Source organism: Aythya ferina (assembly GCF_964211825.1).
Source record: "Aythya ferina genome assembly, chromosome: Z".
Classification (NCBI taxonomy): domain Eukaryota; kingdom Metazoa; phylum Chordata; class Aves; order Anseriformes; family Anatidae; genus Aythya; species Aythya ferina.
Genome location: NC_140299.1, coordinates 83,796,927 through 83,815,825, shown reverse-complemented (window position 1 = coordinate 83,815,825; position 18,899 = coordinate 83,796,927). Strand labels below are relative to the sequence as shown.

The 18,899-nt window shown below is 38.2% G+C and overlaps 1 protein-coding gene across 12 annotated transcripts in view; it reads left to right on the top strand.

Moving 5' to 3' along the window:
• Window positions 1-18,899, top strand: part of MCTP1 (multiple C2 and transmembrane domain containing 1) — a gene marked incomplete at both ends in the record, with an annotated part of 313,509 nt that overhangs the window by 118,532 nt on the left and 176,078 nt on the right. For all 12 annotated transcript variants that reach the window (XM_084504204.1, XM_084504196.1, XM_084504205.1 and 9 more), the window contains one exon: window positions 12,840-12,954. In XM_084504204.1, coding sequence (XP_084360330.1) covers window positions 12,840-12,954 — 115 coding nt within the window. The remainder of the gene's footprint in view (window positions 1-12,839; window positions 12,955-18,899) is intronic.

Sequence of the window (18,899 nt, the reverse complement as noted above, 5' to 3'; positions counted from 1 at the left end):
CACTTCTTTTCTCCAAGTCCCTGACATCCCTTGTCCTTAAAAATCTGTAGTTAACAAGCAGTTGATTTGCTTATTTCTTAATACCCCAGTTCCTCCAGCTGCTCCTCATGACTTGTTCTCCAGACCCTTCACCAGTCTCATTGCCCTTCTTTGGACACCTTTGGTCTTCCATCACCTGTCTTCAGCAGAACAGCCCTGTTGGTACTTGGCTGAGGCTTTGTCATAAAACTTGAATCCATTCAGCTGGTGGGAATGCTTATCCCAATGGTACTAACTGGCACATTCGTTTTCTGCTTAAGTTTCTGATTTAGCCATCCACATTTACTTTTCCCAGTTGTAATGATGCTGGCTTTATAGGCACTTGAAGATTAATTTCTCAGTTACTTTACTGATACTCTTATTTTACTCAAAGATGCTAAGACATATTTACCTCTGGAAAATTGTTCATAGTGATTTTTGTGATATTTGCATTAAAAAATTACATGTTTTTTGTTTTTACTGGGTTGCTGTTGTTTTATGGTATGTACTCACAAGACAATATGAACTGTTGTCTTGTGAAAAATGACAGTTGGATATTGTTGTTTTCCCCATTCTAGAAAAACTTTCTTAAGATAATAGTTCATATATGCTTCCTTATTATTTATGTCAATTAGGAATAGTTTCCAGCAGTTGTAAAGTTCTGCAAGTCCTTCAGCATCATTGTAAGACCAGACTAGGTTTACAAATTATTGATGAATCAGATCTGTATCTCTTCCTGATGGAAAGGGGAAACATTTCTGAAGAGTCAGTTCTTGAACTGTCCCCTTAAGAAATTCAGGGGTTTCAGCTGCTGATAACTCAGATTTTGTCATCCATCTCCAGATGACAAAGCTGTAGTAGGCCATGTTATCTAATTGGAGAAAATTAAAGTATCTTACATTGCTAATAGAGGAAAATGGCTACACTGCTTCACCAGTCAGCAGACAGACTTCACTTCGAAAGCTGCCTGAGTTTAATTTTGTTTTCCTTGGCACTTGGCTAGTTTATTATGACAGTAGGGGTTGTTCTGGGTCTGGGCTTTGTCTTGTCATTTTCTGACACTTGCCAGAGACACACTGACTAATGGTGACGGGAAAGCACTTCTTCATTTTATCTGGTATTCGGTGATACCAGCTCCTAAGCAAATATGCAGGCTGCAGATGACTTGGGCGCTATGGTGGATACTGCTGCTCATAGGGGAATTATTTTTAGGAGATCAGTGAGAGTTTGGTGGGGGTTGTCTTTTTTTCTGTTTGCAAAGATATTTCTCCCCGTCTGATATTTGATAAATTAGTTCAAGATTCAGGTGGATTCTTGACAGGATTGGCACTGTCCAGTCCCCATTTGATGGGATTTCATGAACTTTGAGGACTTCTGCACAGATTACTTTCTTGCGTTTTTCCTTTTACATCAGCCAATGGTGGAGCTAAAATGTGAACAGCATGTGAACAGCAATTTGGGTTGGACCTGGTGATCTCTGGAGGTCCTTTCCAATCCCTACAGTTTTGTGATTCTATGTCAGGTCTCAAAGATAGGCTCGATTTTTTTGCCTTAGGTATTGACCGGGCAGTGATGGGATTTGCCATTAGAGGACATGGCCTAGTCCTGTTTTCCAACCAAAAAGCACCACTGCTACTCTTCCTTTGAAACTGTATCCCACCCCACAGCTGGTTTCTCTCCTGGGAACTGTGAGTACTGATTGAGGTTGGGTTAATGGACAGTAGACCTGTAGCAGTACCTATGAGCTTGTTACAACTTCTCATCTTGCCACCTGGGTATCTGACTTGGTATGTGCTGTTTCTGTCTACTCCAGCTACTTCTCTGAGCTGCTAAATGCCATCACTGGGGCCTCCATCAAGCTCTTGGAAGGTCTGAGCAGTAAATCCATGTCTAAAATTTAAAAAAATTCACCTTAGTGGAAGTACTGCAATCTGCTATCATAGACCAGAAATGCCACATTGCAGTATCAGTTATCATTCCCAGCATAGAGTTCTGCATTGTTGCTCATCAGTAACAAAACAAAACAAACAAAACCACAATAAAACAAAAACAACAACCAACCAAAACAAAACAAAACAAAAACATAGCTATTACATACTTGGCCAGGAACACGTTTTACTTTTTTTTTTTTTTTTCCCCCCTATACTTACACAGTATTTAGACGAATCAAGACAAGTGGAGAGTATCTTAAAGTAGCATGGAACAGCCTCCAGCTTTGCCATAGGTAGGAAAAAACAAAACAAAGCAAAAAAACAATGATGTAAAACAAAAGTTAGGCCTCATAGTATTACAGATACTTTCTGAGTGGAAGACCAAATTTTTGTTGTGTTCAAAACTGGAAACCTTGAATTACTCCTCAACTGGAATTTTTCAGTCAGGCTCAGTCTCTGAGATTCTCAACTATGCATATTTGTACATCTCTTTGTTCCTTGTAGAAAACTTATTTGCCATCATTTCTTTTCATCTTGTTCTTGTATCAGAGATTATGCAGTAATGTCTCTGCTGAGTTAAGGAGCTTCTGTGAACCATAAGGTTGTGGGGAGAGTTTGGTAACAATTTAAATAATGCGCATAAGCATATTAGAAGTAATAACCATCTTTAATATATTTATAGGCCTTAGTAATGAGGTCTAAAAGTTGCATGTTTTAGCACTCGACTTCCTTCTCAGTATATTTTTTATTTCCATCTCATCTTTGCCAATCTTTGTTATGCTGCTTGTACTGGATTTTGGTTTAACTTTTTCTGGGCTTATAGGTTTGCCTGTTGAAGGTAGGAAGCCTTTTCATGGCCAGCACATATAAAAATTATTGCAAATTATGAAAGAAAATGCTTTTAACGAAGCAAGGAAAGGTAGAGAATCTTCTTCAGGGATTCTGAAACATTCAGGAATGAAAAATCTATATTATTCAGTGTGGACTTGAATTTCCAGTTTTTGGAAACATTTAATCTAGGTCAAGCCAAAATGATCTTGATTAGAATTGCTGATAACAATTGCTAATAAAAAATGTCATACAAATGCAGACTCTGGTGAATAATTTTTCTTATGCTACTATCTTGGTATTATGTGGCTCTCTTCAGTACAGTTTGCTTGCAGCAAGAAAATATTTTTTAGGTAAGGTATGTTAAAATATATTTCAGGTAAGGTATGTTCTAATAGTACTGTTTTAATTGGGGAAGTTTTATATTGGGAATGGATCGGTTCTTCCTGGTTTACAGCTTTTCTACTGAAAAACAAGTTATTTCTGGATGTCAGAAAATAATGTTGTTTTTTTTTGTTTGTTTGTTTGTTTGTTTTTGTTTTGTTTTGTGTGTGTGTTTTATTTTATAAAACTCCAGGTAACTACATGCAGTCTGGAAAGCTTCTTTAGTTAACTAGGCTTTCAGGCATACATAAATAAGCACCTGAATTTTATAGGCTGTAAAGGAGAGACAATTTAGGTAATATATTTAGAAAATATTTTCCTCTGATACCTATCAAGCTTCCATTTATAATGGATGTTGCAATGGGTAAATGTTTTTTGTTGTTGTTTGTTTGTTTGTTTGTTTTACATTAGTTTTCTGAAATGGTAATTTGCAATGTCAGTTTTTGAATTAATTAACACATGGGCTCAGTGCTGTGAAGGGATGCTTTGGTTGCATTCAGGTAAGTGCAATTTGGCATACATGTTTTGCAGGCTTAGGGCTACTTTGGTTGAATGCTTTCTGTCATTTGCTGCTGAACAACAAAAAATGTTTAATATAGAATAAAACAAAACTGCCACCGGTTTTCTACAAAAGATGCCCATGTTTCTAAATCACAAAATTAGAATGTTTCCTTAAGCATTTTCTGTGACAGAAATGATATCTTAAAGAGAAAGCAATAGGAGGAGCCTTTGTTATAATCTGATAGTTAGATGTCAAATCAAAAGTGTATATATTTATCTAGCATATGTATTTAATTTATTCCTAATTTCCTCTGTATTGTTATCTCAAATGGAATTATACACAACCCATCGTTGCCTTCATCTTTAGCAATCAGCTTCTCCTGAAAAGTCACACGCAGTGGTAAGGGAAGCTTTTGTCCTTTGAGGCTGCTGATGAAGGGAAAGACTAGGAAAGCCGTTAGGGAAGAACCTAGTCTAGACATACTATTTCCTGGCTTAATGAAAGATAATGAATAAAGTGCTAACAAAAATGGTTCCACAGTAAACGGCTAAATTGGAACAAATCACTTTTCATGGAGAGGAAAACCTAAATCTTTAACCAGCCAAATTTTTAGCAAAAAAGAAGTTTTGCTGAAAACAGGAGTGCTGGGAAAAAATAAGTAATGTTAAGGTCACTGAAGTGATGTATCGGTACTTACAAACTTGATCAATCTTGTAACTCAGCAGTTGAAATACCTAATACATGTATAGTACTTCTAACCATATGTTTTCTATAACCATGTTTTCTATAACACAGTTTGAATAAGAAGTACATTTAAAAGATTTTTAAAAATATGTATATATATTTATTTATATAAATATGCATAATTTTATCAAAGCAGTACCAGACAAAAGAAAACAGTGGTAACATTTATTTGGACTTTCCAAAAAGCTCTTCAACAACTCTTTACAAAGAGGTTGAGGCAATATACTTTGAAGGGTCAAAAAAGGAGTAGGAACTGGAAAATGCTTGAAAAATGTTTGGTCTAAAGCTCCGTGCCTGTAGCTTGGTGTATGAAGGTAAACTGTTGTGTCTGTTAGAAACATTGAAAACCCCAGAAGGATTTGGCACAATTACAGCAGTTTCTTTTCACAGAGCAGAGTCTAGGTGTGAGCTTTTGATTTTTGGTATAACGAGGGAGGATAAGGGCTGTGGAGGGAGGGGAGCACAGCACATTTAGCAGGGAAATGTGACGAAAAGAGGAAGGAAGCCATGGCTGCTTTATTCAAGCATAATGTATGGTCTGGGTGGAGGAGGGACTGTTTGTTTTTATTTTCTGCTTGCTTTACTATCTTAATGTCTGTAAGTGACACTGCAGAAGGAAAATTTTATTCTAGATTTCATTGAATAAATAGTAGCAAACTGAGCAAACAGAATATGAAAGCAGATGGAAGAAGGAACAACTTGATCAAATCTCTTCTGATTGCTTTGCTGTGTTTGGTTTACTCTGCTGCCAGACAGGGCTACTGCTTCTTCTGAAATGAATGATTTGAAATGTACTTCTGAATACCAAAACTTTCAAAATGTTAATATGCTTACATATTTTACTATTATTTGTTCATCTATTTGTTACAATTTCAGAAGGAAATCTTGCAAGCTGTTGAAAGTAATCAGTTTTATTTTATTCGAAAGCAACTGAAAGCAAATGCTCATTTTCAGTATCAAAGAGCAACAATAGTACAGATGTCACAAAAAATACTCCAATTATTCCACAGATATAAATGAGAGTACTGCTTTTTAATTCTTATGGGTTATTTTTAATCAACAGATTCAATAGCTTTCACATGTAGTCAAAAAGCTCAGGAAAGAGGAGGCCAAACATTTTGTGCACTTCTATCTCTTACTTAACCACAGTGTATTTCCTGACAATGTAAACTAGATAGTCACATGCAGAATATACTGACATATGTAAAAGTGTGTGTGTGTGTGTGTGTGTATGAGATTAATACTAAATTTCTGCCGTTTCTTCATTCTGCAGAAATAATCCTGAATTTATAGTTCTTCATAATCAAGACATTTCAGACTAGCATGCATCTGCTGTTGCCATTATGTGATAAAGAGCTAATATGCAAAATCTTTCACAGGTCATCTGTACATTTTATTCTAAATCTTTAAGAGCATAGTTGAGTTTTTTTACGTCCGTTGTAAGTACTCATATCAAGCCAGTGGGAAACATCTGTTGTATGGCAAACTAACAAAGTAACCAGTCCCATCTGAAGCATGTATGTGGTCAATCAAAAAACATGTTATTTGCAGATATAAAACGTTACAATAATTTCTGCATGTTTCCAATTTAAAATACCAGAATGTTCTTTTATTTTGATATTGAAATGAGTTTGCCTTTTACACCTGCCTCATTATTTAGGGAGCAAGGAAAGTAGATTGAATGAGATGAAATGGGGTGCACAACTCTTTCACTCCCAAGTTTATCAGTTCTTCCCAGCTTGCCATCAGCCAAAACACTAGAATAAGAAGTGTTGCTAAGAGTGTAATGATCATGATAACTCTAAATTAGATAGGTAAATACTTTCAGGGATATTAAAAACTCTTTATCACTTGACTTTATTATAAATTTGAAGCACAGCTAGTTCCCACTAATTGCATAAGGAGTTGACAGACACTTAGATATTCAGAATTTTCAAATCTCTTTCCTTACCTTATAAGCAGATGTTTGTAAAGCACTCTGTGTAGTTGAGCCGGAGTAGTTTGCCTTGGCAAAAGAAAATGATCTGAAAAAGTGAGGTTGAGCCAGGCGATAAATGGGGTGGAAAACTCTGCTTATGCAATACTCAAGATATTGCTTCAAAAATTTTGGTATTTTTTTCAGAAGCTGTGGTGATGCCTCATGCTATGATATCAAACCTGCAGTGTTGATGTCTCTTGCATCCACCATTCAGAACACTTTGATTTAATTTCATTTATTGTATGGACTATGAAAGGAATGCCTTTTATTTCACCATCCCATCTCCTGACTAAGACCCCAGCATGTGGACAGTCAGTGCAGACAGATTGCCAATTTCTCTTCACTGCTTTTATACAACTCTAGTTACAGTGCCCTTTTCCTTAGTCTACTGCAGGAGATGTTTGCTTATGTCAAGCCATGGCTCTGGAAAATTGTAATTATTTGAAGACACTTCCTTTCCAGGTTTTGCTTGTATGTCTGTGTTTACATTTTGATATTGATGCATTTGTTTTATATTAGGGGGGGGGGGGGAGAGGGAAATGCTTTTTGTTTATCTTATCACTGTATTCTAGCAGAATATTGAAATGAAACATCAAATGAACAGAGTTGTAACCTGTTGTTTAAATGAGACATATATAGGCTAGATTGAAGTAATATTCATATGACTTCCTAAAATATGCCTATAGGAAAATGTTATATTTGTGATGTATGAATAAAGAATTTTTATTGTTTTTGGAAGGGGGGGGTGTATTACAGCTGTTTTTTTAATATGTATATATATATTGATTAATATTTTCAGTTTTGGCACTGAACAAACAAAATCAGATTTTAAGATCTGTTCCTTTGAAGTGCTACTCAGTTTCTGCAGCAGAGAGTTCCTTAAATCTTTCATATCCCCTGAATATATGGAGTAAAGTCATGCTAATTGATAGATTTAAATTGTAGGACAGGAGCAATGCCATTAATTTCTTCAGTTTGATTAAGTGAGTAGCTTTGAAGAAAAATGTTGGTATTCATGGTGATGGAAAAGGCAATGAATAGTTTGCAGATGTTAGTAAACTCCAGGCTGTCAGCTTGGGAAAGGTTGCTGCATTAACCTGAAAATTTGTTTCGTGCTTTCTAAGAATATAACACAACTAATGTTACTGATTCTTATCTCATAGCCATAAAGTGGTAGTCTGATTTCAAAAGATTTGGTCAGAAATTTGGTAATGCCATGAGGACTATTATCAGTTTCACTGTGTTTTTCTGTTTTGTAGTGTTTTTAATCAACTGTGAAAAATGACATGGTGTGTGAATGGTGGCAATTTTGGCCATCCTATTAGTTTCAAAGCATCATCATTTTTCTCACGTGCTGGAGTGGAATTGCATCAGGAATACTTCACGCTGTGGAAGAATTCAACCTGCCATAAAATTAGACATCTTTTCCCTTTATCTGCAGCTATGTACCCAGTATGTACCTAGCAGTGAACTATCTTACAGCCCTCTTACATGCCCAACATTTATTTGGCTGTAAAAAAAATAGTTTTTTCATCTAGTTGTTGAACTGCTATATCTGGAAAACACTGTGAAGTGTCCGTCATAGTACAGAAGACACAGGTTCAACTACTTGCCTATATTTTTACTTTGGTCAGTCTCAAAGGGCTTAGCAGTGAACAGTTTTATGGCAGAGTTTCCAAACTGGCTCTAAATCCAGAGTTTCCAGCTATTCCTGAGTTGTTTTGGAGAAAACTCAATATTTTTCTTTATTTCTCACAGGAATAAAATGGGAGTTGCTACCACAGTAAAAAAAAAAAAAAAAAAGCCTTTAATTTCTTTCTTGATAACAGACTGCTTTTGCATGAGCTTAGGTGGCAGAAACCTCTCATGGCATCAGAAGACTAATTTTTTTTTGCTGAGATGCACAGATTCTTCGTACTAGTCGTGACCCATAACATGGCAGGGGCACAAGGGCACGTTCTTCCTCAGCTCCTCTCTGGCTCTTATGTCTCCAGAGTGGCTGAATGGCAGTAAACATCTAAACCCTGGAGCTGATCTAACAGGGATCAAGCATCATTTCATATTTCTATGCCAACAGCTTAGCTTCATGAATGTGCGTATTACTAACACTGTCTTTGATTTTTGGTCTTAAAATACAATACCAAGTGTTTTCCATTTGAAAGTCATCAGTTCTGCTGTTTGTTGATTGATGGTCTAATACAGCATCATTGTCCATGTGTGGTAATATGACTCTATGATCATGGCCTTGCATGGTGTAGCCCTCTAATGGAAAAGGGTTCAGTTAACTTACACCTGATAAAGCAACTAACTGGTGTTGGGCTTTCTCTTTCCTGACTTCATGCTCTTGAAATAGTCTCCTTTTAGATTTCAGATAATTTTGTATAATATGGAGATGGTTCTTAGGGAAGCAGGTCTTTAAAATAGGAGTGCCACTTTCAGAGGTCATCATAAGTGTGGCCAGTGTGAGCTCCATGTTCAGTTCAAATAAACATTGCATTTTCTGGGCATGTTAGGACATCTCTTCACGTGTTATGAGTCAGCAACGAGTTGTAGCTGCAGATTCCTTCTTTTTAAGGGTTGACTGTTGAAAGCCTTACCATGGATGTTTCACTGAAAGTGAAAGCAGCTCATGGTGTTGCTCACATTGTTCAGTAAGAGAACTGCCCAGGGGAGTTTAGTATGATACCTATTTAACAAAAGAGTCCAACTGATGAACCGTATGGTCATTGAGACCTTTGTCCCAACAATTTTCACATGGAGTGTTTACAAGATGATCAGTGTGTTTGCCCTCTCTATCAAAATTCACTGTCTACAAGACTTTGGTGTATGTGCAAAATCAAAACTTTCCTTTAAAGCAACCTAATTCTGATATTATGGGAAATTGTATAGTCTGGCAATTAAGTCATAATTTAGCTAAAGATAATATTCTAAAATAAGATGGTGACAGATCACTACTAAAGACTAATTCAAATGAAATAATTGAGGAATTGCCTTCCCACAGAAGTTTTTACTTATGCAAAACAATGGTTAATTGCTTTTATGCTCTTTGTCTGGAATCTCAATATTTTTCATAAAAATATAATAAAACAAAAGTATTTTCAGGTTCTTCCCTGCATTTTAAACACCAAAAATAAAGGCATGACCTTACCTCATCAGGCTTGCTGTCATCACCCATTAATAAACAGCTTTGTGTCTCACAACAACCTCTAGTTGTGATTAAATTTTTATGGCTACTGAGAACATGCAGCCCTGCTTGTTCTTGACATGATTAGCTACAATTTGGAATTTAAGAAAATTTGTTTTTAAAACAAATGTTTACAGCAATTGTAGGATTTGATGTATTTGATGTATTGATGGCAATTATAGGATCTGATGTATTTTCTCAAGTTTCTTGTCCAAGTATTTCTAACTTTAAGTTCATTACTGCAGAATGCACAAAAGTAGTTCTTGGTGTTTTACTAGTTGCCATTATAACTGTTAAATTTTGAAATTTAAAACGTTGGTCAAAAATGGTTCACTGACAGTTGGATATATTATGTCAACCTCCATTTTTACTTACATAATTCAAATGCTGCTTGTCTGATGCAGAAATACTGCTTTGACTGCCTAATACTTAGGGGTAGTTAATGTCTGTTGGTTTTATAACATTTGTGTAACTGTTTATGGCCTGCAGGCCTGTTACATTGCTTACCTAAGCATTTCTAGTCTCCTTGAGCAGCTCTCTGAATGAATAACTGATTACAGTAAAAGTTAGAAAAGAAAGTGAAGTTCCATTGCAAGAAAAAAGAAGGAAAGGTGAGAAAGGGAGAAGGAGAGTAGCACAGAAATATTTATAGCATTAAATTTAATTCATACCATGTGTTGCCCCTAAGAAGGGAAGTGAGAGAGGGGCATCATCACAAGGAATAATCAGGGAGGAGACTGTGTATGTTGGCAGACATCGTGGTTCTTCTTGTATCTACAGCCTCTTGAAGAAAGTCAAGAAAGGGGAAGGAAAATCTCAGTGTTCATCACTTTCTTTGGAAGTCACATTTTATCTTACACAGCACCCTGACCAATGTCAGTGCCTAGGCTGAGCCTGAGAATCAGGCCAGTAAGATTTTTTTCCTTATTTCTGGCCACATTAGATACTGTGCATTGCAGAAGCATGTTAAGGGAGGTGAAGAACAATGGGAGTCCTCCAGCTGCTTGGGCTCAGCACTGCTCCTGCCCCTCGGCTGCAGCCCAGCCCCATGCCCGGGGTCCTGGGGTCCCTTCCCAGGCTGGGGGATGCAGCTGCTGCTGTCCCCTCTGCAGTTTAAGCCGGTACCAGGACACATGGACCCTGACATGACCAGCCACAAAGGCTGCCCTGGTCAACAGTACTCACACGTGGGACTCTCGTGGAGATAGCCACAGGCGGCTGAGCTCCCAGCCTGCTCTCTGTCAGGTAGAGGCAGGAGTTCATCAGTTCAGGTCTGCAGAGCTCTGCCCTTCCTGCACCCAGATGGCCTGGGGCCCTTGGTCACACCTTACCAGCTGCGAGGTTCATCCTTCCTCCGTGAATGAAGGGTGAGGTGTGGGTAGCTCATCAGCCTGCCCCTTCTGAGACCGGGGGCCTCCTCCTGGTGATGGTCTCCTGGCTTACATGCCCTCTGTAAAGTAACCCCACTGGGATAAACGTGTCTCATTCTCTCCTGCTCTTATAAAGAAGTGTGGCTGACCAGATGTGGTTCCCATCACTGCCTCCCTTTCTTGCTATCCCTCCTGCCTTGGAAGATGGTCCTTGACCAGGTACCCTGAGGGGAGCAGACTATCTCCTTCTACATACCCTTACAAGGCAGGGTGGAAATTCAGTTTTTGTTATGTTTGGCCTTGTAACTGCCTGTGGTCAGTAATTTTTAGGAATGAGATAGACAGCGAGGGATACACAGAGGAGTTAATCCATTAAAAGAAAGTGGTGGATGACTTCTGTTCTAGTCCTACAAGGTCTTTTGATAGTTTCAGGCATGGTCAGCAGTTACTTTACGAGGACAAAAGATAAATGTTGAGAGATTTCAACATCTTCCCTCTCCAGTCAAAGCTCATCTAACCATTTTCTCTGAAGTACGGTAGTTTTGAAGAATTTCATTTCTTTGGAACTGGTGAGCATCTTGCTATGTGGTTTGGCTAGCACTGGATGTGTTGCAACAAAGGTTAACATATTAGGCTCAGGTGCGACTCTGCAATTACAAGAGTAAAGCATATATTAAATTTTTGTTATTTTGTGTTTTTCTTCATGCTTGCATGTATTAATACCTTAAAAAGAAAATAAGGTGGGCACTAATATATATATATATATATAAATATATATATATAAAAATAACAAAAGTTTCCAGTGGTGTAGGACTTAGTGCACATAGTCCAACATATTTCTATCATGCTGCTGCCGCCTTTTTTTTTTTTTTTTTTTCTTACAGGGGAGCTACAATCTTATAACAAAGTATTAATGGCACTAGTCTTAGAAGTCTTACATCCTAGCATAAGACTATCTAATGTCGGTGCTCTGTATATATAATATCTGAAGCTGCTGTATATATAATGCTGTGTATGTATAATAGATACAGCCATTCTAGTATTAAAATTAAATGTGATGTTCAAAGCATGAACTGTATAAATCTAGCAGGAAATACAACTTCTCTCCTTTGTCATCTGAGACAGAAATGTAGTTACTATTCACATGCTCCAGAGACTTCCTTTGCTTCTGACTTAGTTTATTTATTTATTTATTTTTAATTCTCTTGATACAATTTATACAAATAACTACTCTGAGAATCTTGTCTTTGCCCCTACCTGCAGGCAGATCAAAATTTATGTATTACAAATGAAGGGATATAACTACATTTATTGTCTTCAGGATATTTTTCACCAATCTCCTTCATAACTCCGTGTTAAAATCGCATAATTTGCAAAGCACTACAATAGCCACCACAATTGTATCACATTTATGTTTAGTCAATGTCTAGATTGCCACTGATGAATAAATGCAGGGTTTAAGAGTACTGATAATTACTAGTTCAAACAGCACTGCAAGGTTCAGGTTTTTTTTTGTTTGTTTGTTTTTGTTCTTTTTTTTTTTTCTTATTCTGCTCTAACAGACCAGGAATGAATGTGAATGCAATTAAAAATGGAGGTTAACATAGTAAATACAAATATCAAAGAATCATTTTTCAAACATTTTCTTTAATTTACAAATTTAACCATTGAAAAGTCAAAAAGCTATTTAAAAAATGAGAAAGAATTAAAACGGGATACTAAGGAACTGTTGTGCTGAAGACAGGCATGGGTTCTTTGGTGCTGGACTGGCAGTTCTAAGGTGAAGGAATGGGACACATTCTTGTCTTAATTCAATAGGATGATAATACCATAGAAAAATACACCTTACTGAAACTCGTTGTAACAGTAGCTATTGTATTTTTATTTGTTTCTCCTCCAGAAAACAAGTTCAGTTGGAGCTAGTAATGCAGATTTTCCCTCTGAGGATCCCGGAATGTACCAGTTGGACATTACTTTAAGAAGAGGACAGAATTTAGCAGCAAGGGATCGTGGAGGTAAGTGTGTGCCGGTAAACACAGCCTTAATGTTGGGAAGTTTTCTGTCTGTTGGTTAAATTTAAATGAGATTATTAAAGTTTCAATTAACAATTAAAGTTTGCATTTAGTGTTAGTTAAACTCTGTTTAAAACTATGTAGAAATTCTGTGACTCAAAAGCACACAGTAAAAGGAGCTAAGGCCGACTAAACCCACACAGGAAGAGAAATAAGATTTAGCTAACATTGATTTAATTGTACTATTACCTAATTTGCCTTCATTTTGAGGAAGTTTCAAACTAAGAAAGACTTAATTTAACTAAGTACGTTATTGCTGTCTTGTTCACTACTTACTTACTTTGTTCCTTTACTGCTTAACATAAATAATGGATCTGTGCTTAAAGACAACAACTCTCTATTTGATGTGTACAGGTGTTACCTGTTGGCCAATCTGTGGATCACATGTTGGTGTTTTACAGTTTGCACTGGGACATGTCCCACAAACAATTTCTGAAGGATATTTTGACCCACAGGAACACAGCTGGCTGTCTCAGTGACTCTGCATGCAACTTTAATTCAATTCTTATTTTAAGTTAGGTCAGCCAGTAATTCATTTCCAGGCAGCTATTTAAGCCTGATAATTCTGACTAACATATTGGGCTTTTGTCAAAACATATTCCTTGTGAGAGAGGAAAAGCAATAGTAGGACTGCAACTAAAAAAAAAATAGTATTATACAGAGTCTTTTTGTGTCAACTTGATGAAGTTACTTCGCTGATTTTAGGTCTCAAATACTCCCTGGTATTTCTCTGATATTTATGTCACCACAACTAAAATTTTAATATTCTCACTGTTGCAAGAACACATTTTTTATTTATATTCTTCCTCTAGATGTATTGATAGCCTATCAAGCTTTGCCAGACATTCATTAAAAATAAAGATACTCAAATGTTTTTGTTTGATGAGCTGGAGAGACATCCATATAACTTGCTCAGTTTCTGACTGATTTGTTGTAATTCAGTCATATCTGCCATTGGTATTATTTCTAAATGAGCAAAAATGTGATTATAAATGTGTTGGTTTGTTCGCAAGGAAAAGAACTGTAGTAGCTTTTCCCATAACAAAGGAATCTAAAGTAAACAAGGGATGGGACATTTGTCTCCTGAGGTGAAAATCCAGGTTCTGAACTGAGTAGTTTTAGCAAGGCACTGTAAGTGTGTCAGGAAGAAGAACTTTCATTGCCATCTTGTGAACTATACAAAATCCTTCACGTCAGGAGGGAGCACACCTGTAGCTCCCCACTACTTGCTTAGGCTTCAGATCTCAACTGGGCTTGGGCTTCTAAGAGTCTTTATTTCAGAAATTTAGAGGAAAATATAAAAACAGTACCTTGTTCAGTGCTCCTTTGTAAGGCTTTGCCTGACAATTCTGGTGGCCTTCTACAAAAATGGTTATAGTACTGGTGAATAGGAGAAGAGCAACAGACATCATCTACCTGGACTTATGCAAGGCATTTGATAGTGTCCTGTGTGACATCCTTGTCTCTAAATTGGAGAGACATGGATTTGATGGATGGACCACTCAGTGGGTAAGGAGTTGGCTGGATGGTCGCACTCAAAGAGTTGTAGTCAACAGCTCAATGTCCAGGTGGAGATCAGTGATGAGTGGTGTTCCCCAGGGGTCGGTATTGGCACTGGCATTGTTTATCATTTTTTTTTGATGATATGGATGGTGGGATCAAGTGTGCCCTCAGCAAGTTTGCTGATGACACCAAGTTGTGTGGTGTGGTCAACATGCAAGAAGAAAGGGATGCCATCCAGAGGGACCTGTACAGGCCTGAGAGATAGGCCTGTGCAAACATCATGGAGTTCAACAAGGCCAAATGTAAGGTCCGTGGGCCCAGTCAATCCCAAGCACAAATATAGGCTAGGTGGGGAGTGGATTGAGGAGAAGGACCTGGTGGTGTTGGTAGACAAGAACCTCACCATGAGCCAGCAATGTGCACTGGCAGCCCAGAAAGCCACCCACAACCTGGGCTGCAAGGGGATTGCCCCCCTCTGCTCTGCTCTCATCAGACCCCAACTGGAACCCTGCACTCAGCTCTGGGGCCCGCAGCACAAGGAGAACACAGAAGTGTTAGTACAAGTCCAGAGGAGGCCACAAGGATGATCAAAAGGGTTAGAGAACCTCTTCCGTGGAGACAGGCTGAGGGAGCTGGGATTGTTCAGCCTGGAGAAGAGAAGGCCTTGGCGAGACCTCACAGCAACCTCACAGCAACCTCCAAGTACCTAAAGGGGGCTACAGGAGAGCTGGAGAGGGATCCTGTGTCAGGGGGTGTAGGGATAGGATAAGGGGTAAAGGTTTCAAACTAAAAATGGGTATATTTTGATTAGATGTAATGAAGAAATTCATTACTCTGAGGGTGGTGAGGCCCAGGCTGCCCAGAGGAGCTGTGACTGCCCCATCCCTGGCAGTGCCCAAGGCCAGGCTGGATGGGGCTGGGGCCAGCCTGGGCTGGGGAGAGGTGTCCCTACCCATGGCAGGGGGTGGCACTGGGGGGGCTTTAAGGTCCCTTCCAGCCCAAACCATTCTGGGATTCTGTGATCCCAAGCTAAAACCTGTCCATTCATGACTGAATGTCCTTGCTGCCATGTTCTGCGTTCCTGTTTGTTTTCTCTTTCTTGTGATGATACTCAGACTGAGGATATTGTGAGCAACTGTAGAACTGGAATGAAGGGAACTGCACAGGTGTTAAGCAAGCACTTGGAGAATTTAGATAGCTGCTGGGTGGAAAGTGCACAGAAGGGTGTTAAATTTGGAAAGTCATTTCTCTCTAAATCCTCTCTAGTGTAATACTTGATATCTTTTATTTATTTTTTCAATAATTCCTGTGGTAGCACCAATGTTATTTCACTAAGAATGGGCATGTAAAACTGAATTCTTACTAGAATTTTGTCTGGGTGCAAGAGGAGATTCAGCAAGAACAATTCACTTATTGAAATGCACAGGGAAAAAAAAAAAAAAAGTCCTGTTCTGAAGTTTTTTGTTCAAATTCGTTTTGCCTCTGAGAAGGATGTTAGAGGGAAATAACATGTGCTTGTCACATTTGGCACCTGTTTAAAGCCCCTCGTGGAGACAGAGTACTGACTTCACCCGGACCTTTGGTCTGAACCAGTACCAGCATTTTTGTTGCATTGCCTGCATTCTGAAACACTGCTTGTGTTAGGTGTTTTGAACCAGAAAGTGATTATGGGACAGTCTGTGGGAGGCACTGTGTAAGGATATATATCCAAATGCTAAATGCAGCTGCTAAGACAGTTGTGTTGGATATTAAAATCAGAGGTTGGGAGATTTATCACAGGAGTGTCACAGAGAAGTCATAAGCTGTAAGTCTGCAGCAGCCCAGTAAGCCTTCCCTCCAAAACTTTTTTTCAGATGCCCTGGAAAAGCCCTCTGCTTAAAACCTGACACTTTTTATTTATTTATTTTTTTCCTGAGTGCTGTAAATCTCACTCCAAAAGCATACTTTAACTACTGGTTTTAAACTTATATTTTTGTTCCTTAATTCTCAAACTGCAGTTTCACATATCTTTTTAGAAACCTGCTTCTGAACATATTGCAGTCTTGGAATTCAAAGTTGAATTCTCCTTGCGTGAATGTTCTGCACACTTTGTCTTACCCACATTTATAAAAAGACAGCATAACATTCTCAGAGGAAAGGGAAAAGATTGCAGCTGTATTTATGTGGCTAGCAATGCCAGCATTGCTCATGGCTATCAGTTGATAAATAGCACGGTTGGTAGTCACAACAAGGGAAGAACAGAACATTCTTTCTTCATCAGAGGACCAACATCTTGCTGTTGTCTTCTCAGAGGGTTGAAAATAGGTCTTCATTATCACAAGCAATGTTTCTGTACCAATGTGTGCAGTATGAGAGCAGGAAATGTAACTATTCTTCTTAACTCCTCATCTTTATAGGAAAACCTGTCTTCAATCTGATCAAGCTTTCCTTCCAACTATTGCTAAGCTGTGGTACCATGGTGACATCTCAGCTTTGTGATGAGACGGTTTACAGTTTTCTTCTGGCAAAATCCTATAGTGACCACAAGTGTAGTTTTTAGAATTTGCTTTATTTAAATGCTTCCTGAAGTAAACCATATACTTAGTTAGATTTCAAAATTTAGTTTTCAATCCTTTTTCCTGTGAGCACTGTTGAAAATCATTGGTAATTTTATGTTGTGCTTTTTTTTTTTTTTTAGTTTTAATTTCTCATTTCCTTTTTGTCATGGAAAGTATTTGTGTAATATGTATATTTTAAGACTTTTTCACAAGAACTAAAATTTATATTTTAAAAAAATCTTTGATTTTTTTTGGCTGGTCTCTCACTTCCATATAGGTTTTATGCAACTACTTCATATCAGTAACATGCCTTTATGATTTCTATGCAATATTTTAAGCAAAAAACAAACAAACAAACAAACAACTGGCCAAACAAAAAACAACAACAAAAAGCCTGTGTCATTGATTCATTTTTGTTTTAAGAGAGACTTGACTTACACTGAGATGTAAACTGAAATGTTGTAGCACAACTGGTGGAAGTTAACTACATTTTAGTCATTAGTATTCTACCATTCTCTTTGGTCCAAGGAACAATATCAAAATATTCTTTTAAATGTTCTAGATACTTTTTTCTCACAGTCTTTTCTTGCTTCACTGGCGTCAGGAAGCCACTCCCTTTAGTGCTCATAGTGCACAAACTTCGGAAATAAATAGCACAGATTAATCCCACTAAGTCTTATGGTTTGCATGGTGTCAATAAACAGACTAGCTACATGATGAATTTGATCACTTCTGGTTTTAAAATCTATAAATTTTACCGGTACACATGAAAACTTATCTGTTCTTGCAAAATAGCAATGGAAAGTTTTGAGTGTAAATAAATTTTCATTTGGCTTTTTCACAATGATCATGCAGTAGCTTATTTTGTGTGTGAAATCATCCAGGAAGAGTTCTTGAAAAGAGATGCTTGCAATGTCCTAAGGCCTTGGCCTGTAGTTGGATAATACCACCATACCTCTGTGTCTCTGCAGAAGACTATTTGACAGTGCTGCTTAAGACTTTGTACTAGGAGTGGAGTTTCTCAACTCCCTGGCTCTGGCACTGACACCTGTACCTGAAATTTTAAGAAATAAAACAGAAATTTTACATTTTCAATATGAAATGTTTACCACAGCAAGAAACTAGCTGTTTAAATTGAGCATAATTGAGAGAGATGACAGTCAAAAGAAGGAAAAATCCAAATAACTGCAATAATGTAAGAATATACACATAGAGCTTGTATTTTGTCTGGTGAATTTCTCCATAACCATATACATTGTCAAGATGTGGAAGAGAAGAAAATACCAACAAAATAAGAAGTAAATAATATGTAATTGGCTGCTCTTGGCTTGGACTGGTGTACGCTTCATTGGGTTAAAAACTGGCTGGATAGCTGGACCCAAAGAGTTGTGGTGAATGGAGTCAAATCCAGTTGGAGGCCGGTCACTAGTGGAGTCATCCAGGGCTCGGTACTGGGGCAACTCCTCTTTAATATCTTCATCGATGATCTGGACAAGGGGATCGAGTGCACCCTCAGTAAGTTTGCAGATGACACCAAGTTAGGTGCGTGTGTCGATCTGCTCGAGGGTAGGAAGGCTCTGCAGGAGGATCTGGATAGGCTGGACCGATGGGCTGAGGTCAACTGCATGAAGTTCAACAAGGCCAAGTGCCGGGTCCTGCACCTGGGGCGCAATAACCCCAAGCAGAGCTACAGGCTGGGAGAGGAATGGTTGGAGAGCTGCCTGGTGGAGGACCTGGGAGTATTGGTGGACAGTCGGCTGAATATGAGCCAGCAGTGTGCTCAGGTGGCCAAGAAGGCCAACGGCATCCTGGCTTGTATCAGAAACAGTGTGGCCAGCAGGGCTAGGG